This window comes from Macaca mulatta, chromosome 15, assembly GCF_049350105.2.
Source record: "Macaca mulatta isolate MMU2019108-1 chromosome 15, T2T-MMU8v2.0, whole genome shotgun sequence".
Classification (NCBI taxonomy): domain Eukaryota; kingdom Metazoa; phylum Chordata; class Mammalia; order Primates; family Cercopithecidae; genus Macaca; species Macaca mulatta.
Genome location: NC_133420.1, coordinates 93,727,566 through 93,744,410, shown reverse-complemented (window position 1 = coordinate 93,744,410; position 16,845 = coordinate 93,727,566). Strand labels below are relative to the sequence as shown.

Here is a 16,845-nt window from a genome sequence, read left to right as displayed (position 1 = left end):
GGGCCTCCGCACTCCTCCCGCCCTCTCTCTGTCCCTACTCTCCCTCCCCTTCCCTCCCCCACACTCGGCCCCTTCAGCTTGGGGGTGCCTTCGTCGCGCAGCCTCGCGTCGGCCCGGCCCGGCTAGGCCAGCGGGCAGATGCCCCGAGCTGCAGCCGCCGCCGCCGCCGACTCGGCCGGTGGCGGTGTGGGAGGCGGGCTGCCAGCCCGGGGCCGCTGAGTGTGACGGACGCAGCTGGGAGCCGGGGGCCCGGGGCCCCGGCGTCGGTGGCTCCGCACGGACCATGTATTTTCTGAGCGGCTGGCCCAAGAGGCTGCTGTGCCCTCTGGGGAGCCCGGCCGAGGAGCCTTTCCACGTTCAGTCCGACCCGCAGAGGGCTTTCTTCGCCGTGCTGGCCGCGGCCCGCCTCAGCATCTGGTACAGCCGAGTAAGTAGAGCCGCCCGCCGCCTTTCGCCGCTGCCTCCCCGGCCCCCCGGCGCCGTCCCACCCCTAACTTCCACCCAGCGCCCGGGACCCTTGCCCCTTCGCGCCAGACCCACCTGCCTTCGCCGTCCGCGTCCTCCTTCCACCGACTTGGCAGCAGGTACCCGCCGGCTCCGGGCATGTCCTCCAGCCGGCGGTCCGGGGTGGATGAAGTCGCTGCTGCCGAAAATCCCTGAGCCTCCCCACGTTGGACCGACTGCCGCGCCGTGCAGACTCCGCACGCTCCCCGGCCGAGCCCAGACTTGTTCTTCCCTCCCTTCCCCCATTCCCCGAGGAACAAATTTGTTTAAACTTTCCACAATTAGAAATCCGGCCGCTATGGTGCCCCAACCCTCCCTCCCTTTAAAGGTCGTTGTTTTGGAGTTAGGGAAAGCCTCTTGGGCTTTACCCAGCGCCAGACTTTACAGGCCTATAATAAATTATTTCTAGAAACTACAGCCTGAATTCTTTATTCTTCACTAAAGGTCTGGTTATTTAACTCCCCTTTAACTCCAACATCCTTCCCCACTTTCGAGTTGGTCTTTTTCTTTGCTGCTGCTCTTGGACTCTTCGGAGTAGGGGGTTAAAGGAGCGGAAGTAGAACTCAAATCTGTTCGCACAACCCCCAGTTATAACACCTGGAAATAATAAGGCTTGGGAGGAGCATGGAGCTGAATTCTGTTTTTGCTTTAAGTCCTGGTTATCTTTTTCTTTCTTGTATTGAGTAGATATGAGAAAGAAATAAGTGGTGGATGGGATACTCCCTACTCTCTACAAACACTGCTATAACTTTGTCCATGAGAACGACAGAGTTCAGAGTATAAAAATGCTTTTTTTCCTCCCCAAAGAAGGCAGTACCAATCGATGTCAGAGTGAAGTTTTTCTCCTTTCCAAGTTAATTTGACCATGTGGGATAGGTTGTGACCTTGTCCTTATTAGATCTTCGTGAAATACTGGTTTTAGTTTGGTAAAATCCCCAAATCTTTGTGTGTTACTATTTGATTGCCTGTAATGCCCTTGACCGTCCTCACCCACATCCCTGGTAAAACTGGTGATGGGATTTAGTGACGGGTAATTCTGGTGTCTCCTGTGACTGTCATAGTTGGGCTGTAAATCAGACTATTTGCCATCAAGTTTTGGCGGATCTAATTTTCAAATGCAAATCAGAACAAAACAAACTGTTATAAAATCCTAATACCAATAATATGACTATTTTGTCTAGTGCTTGATGGTGTTCTGAATATGTATGTATGTGTGTATATATATATAAAAACGTGTAAATATATACACATATATCTATAAAGTATCATCTGGTTCCTAAATGAGATACTCGTTTACAATGTATATGCCAGTTGAATAATTTTTAATTTGTTTAGGTGTATATAACTATTAACTTTAAAGCACATGCAGAAAAAATGGAACTTGAATTTAAATTGTCTTTTGAATTTAGTACATAATTCCTTTTGAATGTAACAAATTTAGACTTTACGTCTAAAATTTAACTTTTCTTACCTTTAAAAAGGCAGACCTAAGTTAATTTTAAATAAAAGTAAACAGTATGAATTGACCAGAAGCCTGTAAACCACTTTATTCCCCCATAAGAGGAGCACAAAAATTTGCTTTAATTTAGGGACATTGTGAATATTCTTAAGAATGTCCATTGTTTGGTTTTGGAGTTAGATACCACATCTAGAAATCCAAGACAGTCCTGGAATTTAAACTATTTATACTCTTCTTTCAAATTCCCACCTCACATGCAGCTTCCTTTTTCCACGGAAGTCCAGGGACCACTACTATTAAGTTCCAGTGTGCAGAAGTTAGGCTGTAGGGAACCCATGGGTTTAGAGGTCTGGAGTGAAATGAAATGCAGGATACCTTACAGGAGGCTGCATGATACTGTAGTATGAGTGGTTAACCTTGGTCTCTGGGCACCAGCTTTGTTGTCACTTAAAAAAATCAGGTATTCACGAGGTCAAGAGATCGAGACCATCCTGGTCAACATGGTGAAACCCCGTCTACTAAAAACACAAAAACATTAGCTGGGGGTGGTAGCGCGCGCCTGTAGTCTCAGCTACTCGGGAGGCTGAGGCAGGAGAATCGCTTGAACCCAGGAGGCAGAGGTTGCAGTGAGCCAGGATTCCACCACTGTACTCCAGCCTGGCAACAGGGCAAGACTCTGTCTCAAAAAAAAAAAAAAAAAAAAAATCAGGTATTGAACCAAGTGATTATAAGGTGTATGATTACATGCCTAGGTGAGTGGGATACAGTTACTAGACTCCAGCTTCCAATCTTCTCTTCCTGGGATATGCACTTTCTTACTCTGTATGAAAGTTTTCATTTTGATTTTCTAATTTCTAAACTTCCTGAAAGTATGTAAGTTAAAATAAATTTAGATTAACACACTTCATTTAAAAGTGAAAATGCCCTTAGGTAAATTAAAGGGCTGTCAGTTATACTGCGTAATTTAGAGTGAATTGGTTTTAAAAGTTCTAATGGAGCTGCTAAAAGCTTTGACTTTTGAGAGGCTGTAGATGCAAGTAATTTTATGTTAATATTTTGAAGATCTACAGGATTCTACAGAGTTGAAGTCTTACAGCTGCTTGAGGGCATTTGAAGGCAGGGAGACATGCTCATAGAGATGATAAAACAAGATTTGCTTACTTGAAATTTTGTTAGGGCTCACTTAGTAAATCAAGCTCTCTTAGGAGGGATAGCTTTTAAAAAGAGACAACTAGTCTTATGGAAGGGACAGTCGTTTGGTCGTCTAAGCTGGTTGTTTTAATGTTCAAAAGAATTGTGGAAATTGTATGTGTACAATGATGCTTCATAAGACTGAATCTCTGTTAAAATCTCTAACTGTACATTATATGGGTCTTCTAGTGAACTTTTATGTACTACTTACACCTACTGTCCTCTATTCTAAGTAGGTATTCGGAATTCCACTGTTATAGACTCATATGTCTTCATAATTATTTCCTCCCCCAAAGTTGAGAAATACAGTATAGTGTTGTTTATGAACAAAAGAGCCTCTAGATAGTCACTTAGCTTTTTTATATTGAAGCCCCAATGTTACATTTTGGAGCCCCCAAAAAGGTGTTAAAAAGGGCTCAATATGTGTAGGCTAGATTGGGGTGGTAGAGGTAGAACTTTACTGGGGGCAATTGATACATTTCTGCTAAGGTTGTTGTAAAAGGACTAGTTTCAGCTTTGAGGATGAAACTGCTATATAAGGTAGGTTATGATTTATGATTGACATAGGTGTAGTGTGAGATGAATTACATTTTGTACTGTACTGGGGGCCCAGAATTACTCCTTTAATATACTAACTGTGAATATGAAAGTCTATATATGTGAACATCAAAATGATATCTTTGAATGTAGCCATTCTAAATTAGATGTATAATCATATCTCATTTTTCACGTCACTGACTTTAAACATTTAAATTACCTTCAGATGTATTTTTGAACACCAACTGTAAAATACAGATGTATATAAAAGGGATGAAGAGACATGTTATATGTGAACTGTGTAAAGATGTTAATGTGTTAATATGATAAATCTTGTGAGTTAGCACTGTTGCAGGTAGTTAATAAAAAGCTGAAATGGGCAAATAATTGCTAGGCTTATAAAATAAATTGTATGTCATTTAGTAATCCTGAGCAAAAACTTAGTTCCCACTGGTGTGCTAATCATGGAAAAAAAAAATGATCTTTCAAAAGAACCAAGCTTTGGATCAGGTATATGATTAACTGTGTGACCTCAGGAAGACCATTTTATTTATATTTTCCCAGCATTCCCATTTCTCACCCTTTTAACTCTATTACTCACTGCCTCCAGAGAGCCTTCTTTATAAATTCACTGCTCTGAAGTCTTCTAGGGTTCACTGTTGATTAAAGAATGAAGTTCAAACTCCTTAGTTTGATATCACAGACACTCCCTTCTTGGAATGCTCTCTTGCCTCATTTCTGCCTGTCCGAATATTATCCATCCTTTAACTGCTGTTGAAATCCTTTCTTTATGAGTCATTCTTTACCTACTATAACCATAAGTGTTCATTTTTCTGATGAACTGCTGCTTCCCCCCTACTACCAGCTTTGTTGAGGTATAATTGACAAGTAAAAATTGTATATATTTAAGGTGTGCTGTGCAATACTTGGATCTACCCTGTGAATTGATAACCACAGTCAGTCTAATTAACAGATCCACCATCTCACACAGTTACCCCTTTTTTTGTATGTGGGATGAGAACGCTTAAGACCTACTCTCTTAGCGAATTTCAAGTATATGATATGTGTTAATTATGGAAATAAATATCATTATTAACGATAGTTACTGTGGCGTACATTAGGTCCCCAGAATGTATTCATTTTATACCTGAAAATTTGTACCTTTGACCGAAGTACTCTCATTTCACCCACCTCCTAGGCCCTGGCAATCATTGTTCTACTCTTCTGTTTCTATGAGTTTGACGTCTTTATATTCCATGTATGACATCATGCAGTTGTTTTATGTCTTGCTCACTTAGTATGGTGTCCTTAAGTTTCGTCCATGTTGTTGCAGATGGCAGGATTTCCTTGTTTTTTAAAGGCTGAATAATATTTCATGTGTGTATATGTGTGTGTTACGTTTTCTTTATCCATTCATCTATTGACAGACACTTAGGTTGTTTCCATATCTTTGCTAGTTTGAATAATGCTGCAAAGAATATGAGAGTGCAGATATCTCTTTGAGTTACTGATTTCAATTCCTTTGGATATATACCTAGAAGTGGGATTGTTGGATCATGTGATAGTCCTGTTTTTAGTTTGAGGAACTTCTGTTTTCCATAATGACTGTACCATTTTGCAGTCCCATCAGCAGTGTACAGGGAGGGCATCCCTTTTCTCCACATCTTAGCCAACACTTGTTATGATTTGACTTTTTGATCATAGATGTCCTAACAGGTATGAGATATCTTATAGTTTTGATTTGCATCTTCCTGATGATTAGTGTATTGAGCATCTACTGGTCATTGGTTGTTTTTTGGGAAAACATCTGTTCAGATCTCTTGGCCATTTTTAAATTAGGTTATTTGTTTTCTTTTGCTTTTTGCTACTGAGTTGTATGAATTCCTTACGTATCTTGGATATTAGCCCCCTTTTAGATGTATGGTTTGCAAATATTTTCTCCTATTCCATAGGTTGCTTTTTTATCTTGTTGATTGTTTACTGTACAATAACTTAATTTCATGCAATCCTGCTTGTTTATTTTTGCTTTTGTTACCTGTGCTTTTGATGTCATCCAACATGCCATCATGAAAACAGATGTCAGGGTGTTTTTCCCATTTTCTTCTAGGATTTGTATGGTTTCAGGTTTTACATTTAAGTCTTTGATCCTTCTTCTTTTAATTTTTGTGGGTACATAGATCTGTGTATTTATGGGGTATATGGGATATTTTGATACAGGACTGTAGTTACCCTGTTGTGCTATCAAATACTAGATTTTATTCATCATCTAGACAGGGTCTCACTTTGTCACTCTGGAGTACAGTGTCATGATCATGGCTTATTGCAGCCTCGACCTCTTGGGCTCAAGCAGTTCTCCCACCTTAGCATCCTGGGTAGCTGGGACTACAGATGCGTGCCACCATGCCAAGTTAATTTTTTGTAGAGATGGGGTCTTGCCATGTTGCCCAGGCCAGTCTCAGATTCCTGGACACAAGTGATCTGGCCACCACACCCAGTCCTTATTCATTCTTTCTGTTTTTTGTACCTATTAACCATCCTCCCTTCCCCCTCCCTATTTAATCCTTCTTGAGTTGATAGTGTAAGATAAGGGTCAGTTTCCTTCTTTTGCATGTGGATATCCAGTTTTCCCAACACTGTTTATGGTGTTGAAAAGTCAGTGTTGCAGGATGTGTTTTCTCCATCCTTAGCACTTGGTGAAAGATTAATTGACCATATATGCATGCGTGGTTTTATTTCTGGACTCCATTCTATCGCAGTGGTCTGTGTATCTCTTTTTATGTCAGTACCATACTATTTTGATTACTGTAGCTTTGTAATGTACTTTGAAATCAGGTTGATATGGTTTGAATCTGTTTCCCCACCCAAATTTCATCTCTAATTGTAATCCCCATAATCCCCATGTATGGAGGGCAGGACCTGGTAGGAGGTCTTTAGATCATAGAGTCAGTTTTCCCTGTGCTGTTCTTGTGATAGTAAGTTCTCATGAGATCTGATGGTTTTATAAGTGTTTGACTGTTCCTTCTACACATGCTGTCTCTCTCTTGCCTGCCCCCATGTAACAAGTGCCCGCTTCCCCTTCTGCCATGATTGTAAGTTTCCTGAAGCCTTGTCAGCCATTACAGAACTGAATCTATTAAACCTCTTTCTTTATAAATTACCAAATCTCAGGGAAGTTTGTTATAACAGTGTGAAAACGGACTAACACATAGGTAATGTGACACTTCCAGCTTTGTTGTTCTTTCTCAAGATGGCCTTGGCTATTCATGGGCTCTTGTGGTTCTGTATAAATTTTAGATTGTTTTTCTATTTATGTGAAAATGTCATTGGAATTCTGATAGGGATTGCATTGAATCCGTAGATGGGTTTGGATGGTATGGACATTTTAACAACATTAATTCTTCTAATCCATGAACATAAGATATCCAGCCATTTATTTGTGCCTTCTTCAGTTTCCTTCATCAGCATTTTATAGTGTTTAGTGTTGGTTAAATGTATTCTAAGTATTTAGTGTTTTTGATGCTACTGTAAATGGTATTGTTTTCTTTTCTTTTCTTTTTTTTTTTTTTAAGACAAAGTCTCACTCTTTTCACCGAGGCTGGAGTGCAATGGAGCAATCTCAGCTCACTGCAACCTCCGCCTCCCAGGTTCAAGCGATTCTCCTCTCCCAGTTTCCCGAGTAGCTGGGATTACAGGTGCCTGCGACCATACCCGGCTAATTTTTGTATTTTCAGTAGAGATGGGGTTTCACCATGTTGGCCAGGCTGGTCTTGATTCCTGACCTCAGGTGATCTGCCTGCCTCGCAAAGTGCTGGGATTATAGGCGTGAGCCACCACGCCCAGCCACGTTTTCTTAATTTATTTTTTAGATACTCATGGTTCTTGTGTAGAAACACAACTTATTTTTGTATGTTGATTTTATATCTTGTAACTTCACTAAATTCATTTCTTATTTCTAAATTTTTTTTGGTGGTTTTTAGGGTTTTCTTCATATAAAATCATGTCATCTTCAGAGACAATTTTGCTTTTTCCTTTGAACTACTGCTTTATATTGTAAGTTTTGCACTTACGCTTTATTTCTCCAACTAGATTATACATTTCTGGAGCACAGAAACTATCTTAATTTGTATTATCTATAGTGCCTGTACAAAGAAGATGTTTAATAAACATTTTTAATATTAATGAATTTAAGGCATTTGTCCTATGTGTGGCATAGCAATTTTTTTTAAGTTTTAGTTTTTTAATTTTTGTGAGAACACAGTAGGTGTTTGTTTTTTTGTGTGGTTTTTTTTGTTGTTGTTTGTTTGTTTTTGAGACAGGATTTCACTTCAGTTGCCCAGGTTGGAGTGCAGTGGCACAATCTCAGCTCACTGCAATCTGTAGTCACCTTGTTGTGCTTTTGACTGTAGTCACCCTGTTGTGCTGTCAAATACTAGGTCATACTCATTCTCTTTTTTTTGTACCCCATTAGCTGTTCCCACCTCCCTTCCTATCCCCCCAGCTACCTTTCTTTCCCAGCCGCTGGTAACCATCTTTCTACTCTCTCTCACCATGATTCAATTGTTTTGATTTTTAGATCCCACAAAATAAGTGAGAACATTCTATGTTTGTCTCTCTGTGCCTGGCTTATTGCACTTAACATAACAAACTCTAGTTCCATCCATGTTGTTGTAAATGACTGGATCTCATTTTTTTTTTTTAATAACTGAGTAGTACTCCATTATGTATAAGTACCGCATTTTCTTTATCCACCCATCTGTTGATGGACACTTCCAGTACTGTGTGGAATAACAGTAGTGAAGGTAGGCATCTTTGTCGGGTGCCTGATCTTAGAGGAAAGGCTTTCAGTTTTTATGTACTCAGTATGATACTAGCTATGGGACTGTTATATATGGCTTTTATTATGTTGAGGTATGTTCCTTCTATACCCAGTTTTTTGAGGGTTTTTATGAAGGGATGTTGAATTTTCATGAAATGCTTTTTCAGCATCAGTTGAAATGATCATATAGTTTTTCTCCTTCCTTCTGTTGATGTATCACATTGATTGATTTGCATATATTGAACCATCCTTGCATTCCTGGAATAAATCCCACTTGTTCATGATGAATGATCTTTTAAATATATTGTTGAATCTGGTTAGCTTGTATTTTGTTCAGGATTTTCGCATCAATGTTCATCAGAAATATTGACCTGTAGTTTTCTTTATTGATGTGTCTTTGTCTGGGTTTGGTATGAGGGTAATCCTGGCCTCATAGAATGAGTTTGGAAGTACTCCCTCCTCCTGTATTTTTGAGAACAGTTTCAGTAGTATTGGTGTTCTTCTTTAAATGTTTGTTGGAATTGAGCGGTGAAACCACTGGGTCTTGGGCTTTTCTTTACTGGGAGACTTTTTATTACAGGTTCAATCTCATTTTTGGTCTGTTCAGGTTTTGAATTTCTTCATGGTTCAATCTTGGTAGGTTGTATGTGCTTAGGGATTTATCCACTTCATCTAGATTTTCCAATTTATTGGCATATAGTTGCTCATAGTAGTTTCTGATGATCCTTTGAATTTTTGTGTTATCAATTGTAATGTCTCCTTTCTTATCTCTGATTTTATTTATTTGGATTTTCTCTTTTAAGATTTGTCAGTTTTGTTTATCTTTTCTAAAAAGCAACTTTTTGTTTCTTTAGTCTTTTGGATTATTTTCTTCAAGTTAATTTATTTCTGCTTCATCTTTATTATTTCTGTTACTAATTTTGGGTTGTTTGCTCTTGCTTTTCTAGTTGTTTAAGAGGCATCATTAGGTTATTTATTTGAAGTTTTTCTTCTTCTTTTCTGAGACAGGGTCTCACTTTATTCCCCAGGCTAGAGTGCAGTCGTGCAATCTCAGCTCACTGTAGCCTCAACCTCCCAAGTTCATGTGATCCTCCCACCTCGGCCTCCCAACTAGTTGGGAGTTGCATGCCACCGTGCCCAGCTAATTTTTGTAGAGATGGGATTTCACCATGTTTCCCAGGCTGTTCTCAAATTCCTGAGCTCAAGCAATCAGCCCACCTCAGCTCCCAAAATGCTAGGATTTAGGCGTGAGCCACTATCTTTTCTTCTTTTTTTTTTTTTAATTTATTTATTATTATTATACTTTAAGTTGTAGGGTACATGTGCATAACGTGCAGGTTTGTTACATATGTATACTTGTGCCATGTTGCTGTGCTGCACCCATCAACTCGTCATTTACATCAGGTATAACTCCCAATGCAATCCCTCCCCCCTCCCCCCTCCCCATGATAGGCCCCGGTGTGTGATGTTCCCCTTCCTGAGTCCGAGTGATCTCATTGTTCAGTTCCCACCTATGAGTGAGAACATGCGGTTTTCTGTTCTTGTGATAGTTTGCTAAGAATGATGGATTCCAGCTGCATCCAACTCCCTACAGAGGACTCAAACTCATCCTTTTTTATGGCTGCATAGTATTCCATGGTGTATATGTGCCACATTTTCTTAATCCAATCTGTCACTGATGGACATTTGGGTTGATTCCAAGTCTTTGCTATTGTGAATACTGCTGCAATAAACATACGTGTGCATGTGTCTTTATAGCAGCATAATTTATAATCCTTTGGGTATATACCCAGTAATGGGATGGCTGGGTCATATGGTACATCTAGTTCTAGATCCTTGAGGAATCGCCATACTGTTTTCCATAATGGTTGAACTAGTTTACAATCCCACCAACAGTGTAAAAGTGTTCCTATTTCTCCACATCCTCTCCAGCACCTGTTGTTTCCTGACTTTTTAATGATTGCCATTCTAACTGGTGTGAGATGGTATCTCATTGTGGTTTTGATTTGCATTTCTCTGATGGCCAGTGATGATGAGCATTTTTTCATGTGTCTGTTGGCTGTATGAATGTCTTCTTTTGAGAAATGTCTGTTCATATCCTTTGCCCACTTTTTGATGGGGTTGTTTGTTTTTTTCTTGTAAATTTGTTTGAGTTCTTTGTAGGTTCTGGATATGAGCCCTTTGTCAGATGAGTAGATTGCAAAAATTTTCTCCCATTCTGTAGGTTGCCTGTTCACTCTGATGGTAGTTTCTTTTGCTGTGCAGAAGCTCTTTAGTTTAATGAGATCCCATTTGTCAATTTTGGCTTTTGCTGCCGTTGCTTTTGGTGTTTTAGACATGAAATCTTTGCCCATGCCTATGTCCTGAATGGTACTACCTAGGTTTTCCTCTAGGATTTTTATGGTATTAGGTCTAACATTTAAGTCTCTAATCCATCTTGAATTAATTTTCGTATAAGGAGTAAGGAAAGGATCCAGTTTCAGCTTTCTACTTATGGCTAGCCAATTTTCCCAGCACCATTTATTAAATAGGGAATCCTTTCCCCATTTCTTGTTTCTCTCAGGTTTGTCAAAGATCAAATGGCTGTAGATGTGTGGTATTATTTCTGAGGACTCTGTTCTGTTCCATTGGTCTATATCTCTGTTTTGGTACCAGTACCATGCTGTTTTGGTTACTGTAGCCTTGTAGTATAGTTTGAAGTCAGGTAGCGTGATGCCTCCAGCTTTGTTCTTTTGACTTAGGATTGTCTTGGAGATGCGGGCTCTTTTTTGGTTCCATATGAACTTTAAAGCAGTTTTTTCCAGTTCTGTGAAGAAACTCCTTGGTAGCTTGATGGGGATGGCATTGAATCTATAAATTACCTTGGGCAGTATGGCCATTTTCACGATATTGATTCTTCCTATCCATGAGCATGGAATGTTCTTCCATTTGTTTGTGTCCTCTTTGATTTCACTGAGCAGTGGTTTGTAGTTCTCCTTGAAGAGGTCCTTTACATCCCTTGTAAGTTGGATTCCTAGGTATTTGATTCTCTTTGAAGCAATTGTGAATGGAAGTTCATTCCTGATTTGGCTCTCTGTTTGTCTGTTACTGGTGTATAAGAATGCTTGTGATTTTTGCACATTAATTTTGTATCCTGAGACTTTGCTGAAGTTGCTTATCAGCTTAAGGAGATTTTGGGCTGAGACAATGGGGTTTTCTAAATATACAGTCATGTCATCTGCAAACAGGGACAATTTGACTTCTTCTTTTCCTAACTGAATACCCTTGATTTCTTTCTCTTGCCTGATTGCCCTAGCCAGAACTTCCAACAATATATTGAATAGGAGTGGTGAGAGAGGGCATCCCTGTCTTGTGCCAGTTTTCAAAGGGAATTTTTCCAGTTTTTGCCCATTCAGTATGATATTGGCTGTGGGTTTGTCATAAATAGCTCTTATGATTTTGAGGTACGTTCCATCAATACCGAATTTATTGAGCGTTTTTAGCATGAAGGGCTGTTGAATTTTGTCAAAAGCCTTTTCTGCATCAATTGAGATAATCATGTGGTTCTTGTCTTTGGTTCTGTTTATATGCTGGATTATGTTTATTGATTTGCGAATGTTGAACCAGCCTTTCATCCCAGGGATGAAGCCCACTTGATCATGGTGGATAAGCTTTTTGATGTGTTGCTGAATCCGGTTTGCCAGTATTTTATTGAGGATTTTTGCATCGATGTTCATCAGGGATATTGGTCTAAAATTCTCTTTTTTTGTTGTGTCCTTGCCAGGCTTTGGTATCAGGATGATATTGGCCTCATAAAATGAGTTAGGGAGGATTCCCTCTTTTTCTATTGATTGGAATAGTTTCAGAAGGAATGGTACCAACTCCTCCTTGTACCTCTGGTAGAATTCAGCTGTGAATCCATCTGGTCCTGGACTTTTTTTGGTTGGTAGGCTATTAATTATTGCCTCAGTTTCAGAGCCTGCTATTGGTCTATTCAGGGATTCAACTTCTTCCTGGTTTAGTCTTGGGAGAGTGTAAGTGTCCAGGAAATTATCCATTTCTTCTAGATTTTCCAGTTTATTTGCGTAGAGGTGTTTATAGTATTCTCTGATGGTAGTTTGTATTTCTGTGGGGTCGGTGGTGATATCCCCTTTATCATTTTTAATTGCATCGATTTGATTCTTCTCTCTTTTCTTCTTTATTAGTCTGGCTAGTGGTCTGTCAATTTTGTTGATCTTTTCAAAAAACCAACTCCTGGATTCATTGATTTTTTGGAGGGTTTTTTGTGTCTCTGTCTCCTTCAGTTCTGCTCTGATCTTAGTTATTTCTTGCCTTCTGCTAGCTTTCGAATGTGTTTGCTCTTGCTTCTCTAGTTCTTTTAATTGCGATGTTAGAGTGTCAATTTTAGATCTTTCCTGCTTTCTCTTGTGGGCATTTAGTGCTATAAATTTCCTCTACACACTGCTTTAAATGTGTCCCAGAGATTCTGGTATGTTGTATCTTTGTTCTCATTGGTTTCAAAGAACATCTTTATTTCTGCCTTCATTTCGTTATGTACCCAGTAGTCATTCAGGAGCAGGTTGTTCAGTTTCCATGTAGTTGAGCGGTTTTGAGTGAGTTTCTTAGTCCTGAGTTCTAGTTTGATTGCACTGTGGTCTGAGAGACAGTTTGTTACAATTTCTGTTCTTGTACATTTGCTGAGGAGTGCTTTACTTCCAATTACGTGGTCAATTTTGGAGTAAGTATGATGTGGTGCTGAGAAGAATGTATATTCTGTTGATTTGGGGTGGAGAATTCTATAGATGTCTATTAGGTCTGCTTGCTGCAGAGATGAGTTCAATTCCTGGATATCCTTGTTAACTTTCTGTCTCGTTGATCTGTCTAATGTTGACAGTGGAGTGTTGAAGTCTCCCATTATTATTGTATGGGAGTCTAAGTCTCTTTGTAAGTCTCTAAGGACTTGCTTTATGAATCTGGGTGCTCCTGTATTGGGTGCATATATATTTAGGATAGTTAGCTCTTCCTGTTGAATTGATACCTTTACCATTATGTAATGGCCTTCTTTGTCTCTTTTGATCTTTGATGGTTTAAAGTCTGTTTTATCAGAGACTAGTATTTGTTCTCCATTTGCTTGGTAAATCTTCCTCCATCCCTTTATTTTGAGCCTATGTATGTCTCTGCGTGTGAGATGGGTCTCCTGAATACAGCAGACTGATGGGTCTTGACTCTTTATCCAGTTTGCCAGTCTGTGTCTTTTAATTGGAGCATTTAGTCCATTTACATTTAAGGTTAATATTGTTATGTGTGAACTTGATCCTGCCATTATGATATTAACTGGTTATTTTGCTCATTAGTTGATGCAGTTTCTTCCTAGCCTCAATGGTCTTTACATTTTGGCATGTTTTTGCAATGGCTGGTACCGGTTTTTCCTTTCCATGTTTAGTGCTTCCTTCAGGGTCTCTTGTAAGGCAGGCCTAGTGGTGACAAAATCTCTAAGCATTTGCTTATCTGTAAAGGATTTTATTTCTCCTTCACTTATGAAACTTAGTTTGGCTGGATATGAAATTGTGGGTTCAAAATTCTTTTCTTTAAGAATATTGAATATTGGCCCCCACTCTCTTCTGGCTTGTAGAGTTTCTGCCGAGAGATCTGCTGTTAGTCTGATGGGCTTCCCTTTGTGGGTAACCCGACCTTTCTCTCTGGCTGCCCTTAAGATTTTTTCCTTCATTTCAACTTTGGTGAATCTGGCAATTATGTGTCTTGGAGTTGCTCTTCTCGAGGAGTATCTTTGTGGCGTTCTCTGTATTTCCTGGATTTGAATGTTGGCCTGCCCTACTAGGTTGGGGAAGTTCTCCTGGATGATATCCTGAAGAGTGTTTTCCAACTTGGTTCCATTTTCCCCCTCACTTTCAGGCACCCGAATCAGACGTAGATTTGGTCTTTTTACATAATCCCATACTTCTTGCAGGCTTTGTTCATTTCTTTTTCTTCTTTTTTCTTTTGGTTTCTCTTCTCGCTTCATTTCATTCATTTGATCCTCAATCGCTGATACTCTTTCTTCCAGTTGATCGAGTCGGTTACTGAAGCTTGTGCATTTGTCACGTATTTCTCGTGTCATGGTTTTCATCTCTTTCATTTCGTTTAGGACCTTCTCTGCATTAATTACTCTAGCCATCAATTCTTCCACTTTTTTTTCAAGATTTTTAGTTTCTTTGCGCTGGGTACGTAATTCCTCCTTTAGCTCTGAGAAATTTGATGGAATGAAGCCTTCTTCTCTCATCTCGTCAAAGTCATTCTCCGTCCAGCTTTGATCCGTTGCTGGCGATGAGCTGCGCTCCTTTGCCGGGGGAGATGCGCTCTTATTTTTTGAATTTCCAGCTTTTCTGCCCTGCTTTTTCCCCATCTTTGTGGTTTTATCTGCCTCTGGTCTTTGATGATGGTGATGTACTGATGGGGTTTTGGTGTAGGTGTCCTTCCTGTTTGATAGTTTTCCTTCTAACAGTCAGGACCCTCAGCTGTAGGTCTGTTGGAGATTGCTTGAGGTCCACTCCAGACCCTGTTTGCCTGGGTATCAGCAGCAGAGGCTGCAGAAGATAGAATATTTCTGAACAGCGAGTGTACCTGTCTGATTCTTGCTTTGGAAGCTTCCTCTCAGGGGTGTACTCCTCCCTGTGAGGTGTGGGGTGTCAGACTGCCCCTAGTGGGGGATGTCTCCCAGTTAGGCTACTCAGGGGTCAGGGACCCACTTGAGCAGGGAGTCTGTCCCTTCTCAGATCTCAACCTCCGTGTTGGGAGATCCACTACTCTCTTCAAAGCTGTCAGACAGAGTCGTTTGCGTCTGCAGAGGTGTCTGCTGCATTTGTTTAGTTTACTGTGCCCTGTCCCCAGAGGTGGAGTCTACAGAGACAGGCAGGTTTCCTTGAGCTGCTGTGAGCTCCACCCAGTTCGAGCTTCCCAGCAGCTTTGTTTACCTACTTAAGCCTCAGCAATGGCGGGCGCCCCTCCCCCAGCCTCGCTGCTGCCTTGCCGGTAGATCACAGACTGCTGCGCTAGCAATGAGGGAGGCTCCGTGGGTGTGGGACCCTCCCGGCCAGGTGTGGGATATGATCTCCTGGTGTGCCTGTTTGCTTAAAGCGCAGTATTGGGGTGGGAGTTACCCGATTTTCCAGGTGTTGTGTGTCTCAGTTCCCCTGGCTAGGAAAAGGGACTCCCTTCCCCCTTGCGCTTCCCAGGTGAGGCAATGCCTCGCCCTGCTTCAGCTCTCGCTGGTCGGGCTGCAGCAGCTGACCAGCACCGATCGTCCGGCACTCCCCAGTGAGATGAACCCAGTACCTCAGTTGAAAATGCAGAAATCACCGGTCTTCTGTGTCGCTCGCGCTGGGAGTTGGAGACTGGAGCTGCTCCTATTCGGCCATCTTGCTCCGCCCCCCCTCTTTTCTTCTTTTATGATGTAGGTACTTATAGCTGGAAATTTCTCTGTTAGTACTGCTTTTGCTGTATCCCATAACTTTTGGTATGTTGTATTTCCATTATCATTTGTTTCAATAAAGTTTTCAGTTTGCTTCTTAATTTCTGCACTGACCCATTGGTCATTCAGGAACATATTGTTTAATTTCCAAGTGTTTGTATGATTTCCAGAATTGTTCTTATTGATTTCTAGTTTAACTCTACTATCAGAGAAGATGCTTGATATTATTTCAGTTTTTTTGAGTGTTTTAAGATTTGTGACCTACCATATGTGCAGTGCTTATGTGATCCATGTACTGAGGGAAAGAATGTGTGTTCTGCAGCCTTTGGATGAAATGTTCTATAAATATCTGTTAGGTCCATTTGTTCTGTAGTACGAATTAAGTCTGATGTTTCTTTGTTGAGTTTCTGTCTGGGAGTTGGATTCAGTGCTGAAAGTGGGGTGTTAAAGTCTCCAGCTATTATATTGAGATCTAGCTCTCTCTTTAGCCCTAATAATATTTGCTTTATATATCTGGGTGTGTTGGGTGCATATATACATATGATTGTTACATTCTGTTGCTGGATTGACTCTTTTCTCAGTATATAATCACATACTTTGTCTCACAATTTTTGTCTTGAAATCTGTTTTGTCGGTATTTATATAATTACTCCTGCTCTTTTGGTTTCCATTGGCATGTAATATCTTTTTCATCCCCTTATTTTCAGTCTATGCATACCTTTGTATGTGAAGTGTGTTTCTTGTGGGCAACAGATCAGTGGATCTTGTTTTTTCATCCATTCAGCCACTCTCTATCTTTCGATTGGAGAGTTTGGTCTGTTTATAGTCAATGCTATTATTGATAAGTAATATCAATACTTATTGATTTTAAGTATTGTCATTTTGTGTCAT

General features: G+C 40.3%; 2 protein-coding genes across 7 annotated transcripts in view; one reads left to right on the top strand and one right to left on the bottom strand.

The window, feature by feature from the left end:
• The window catches only part of PLGRKT (plasminogen receptor with a C-terminal lysine), a 258,541-nt gene extending 257,269 nt beyond the window's left edge, over positions 1 to 1,272 (bottom strand). The window contains exon 1 of the mRNA XM_077964989.1: positions 541 to 1,272. The gene's annotated coding sequence lies outside the window, so the exon portion shown is untranslated. The remainder of the gene's footprint in view (positions 1 to 540) is intronic.
• RIC1 (RIC1 homolog, RAB6A GEF complex partner 1) overlaps positions 61 to 16,845 on the top strand; it is a 153,682-nt gene continuing 136,897 nt past the window's right edge. For 4 of the 6 annotated variants that reach the window (XM_077966120.1, XM_015117722.3, XM_015117724.3 and 1 more), the window contains exon 1: positions 61 to 427. In XM_077966120.1, coding sequence (XP_077822246.1) covers positions 284 to 427 — 144 coding nt within the window. In that variant the 5' untranslated portion in view covers positions 61 to 283. The remainder of the gene's footprint in view (positions 428 to 16,845) is intronic. The other 2 variants (XM_077966119.1, XM_077966118.1) reach the window with 2 other exon arrangements.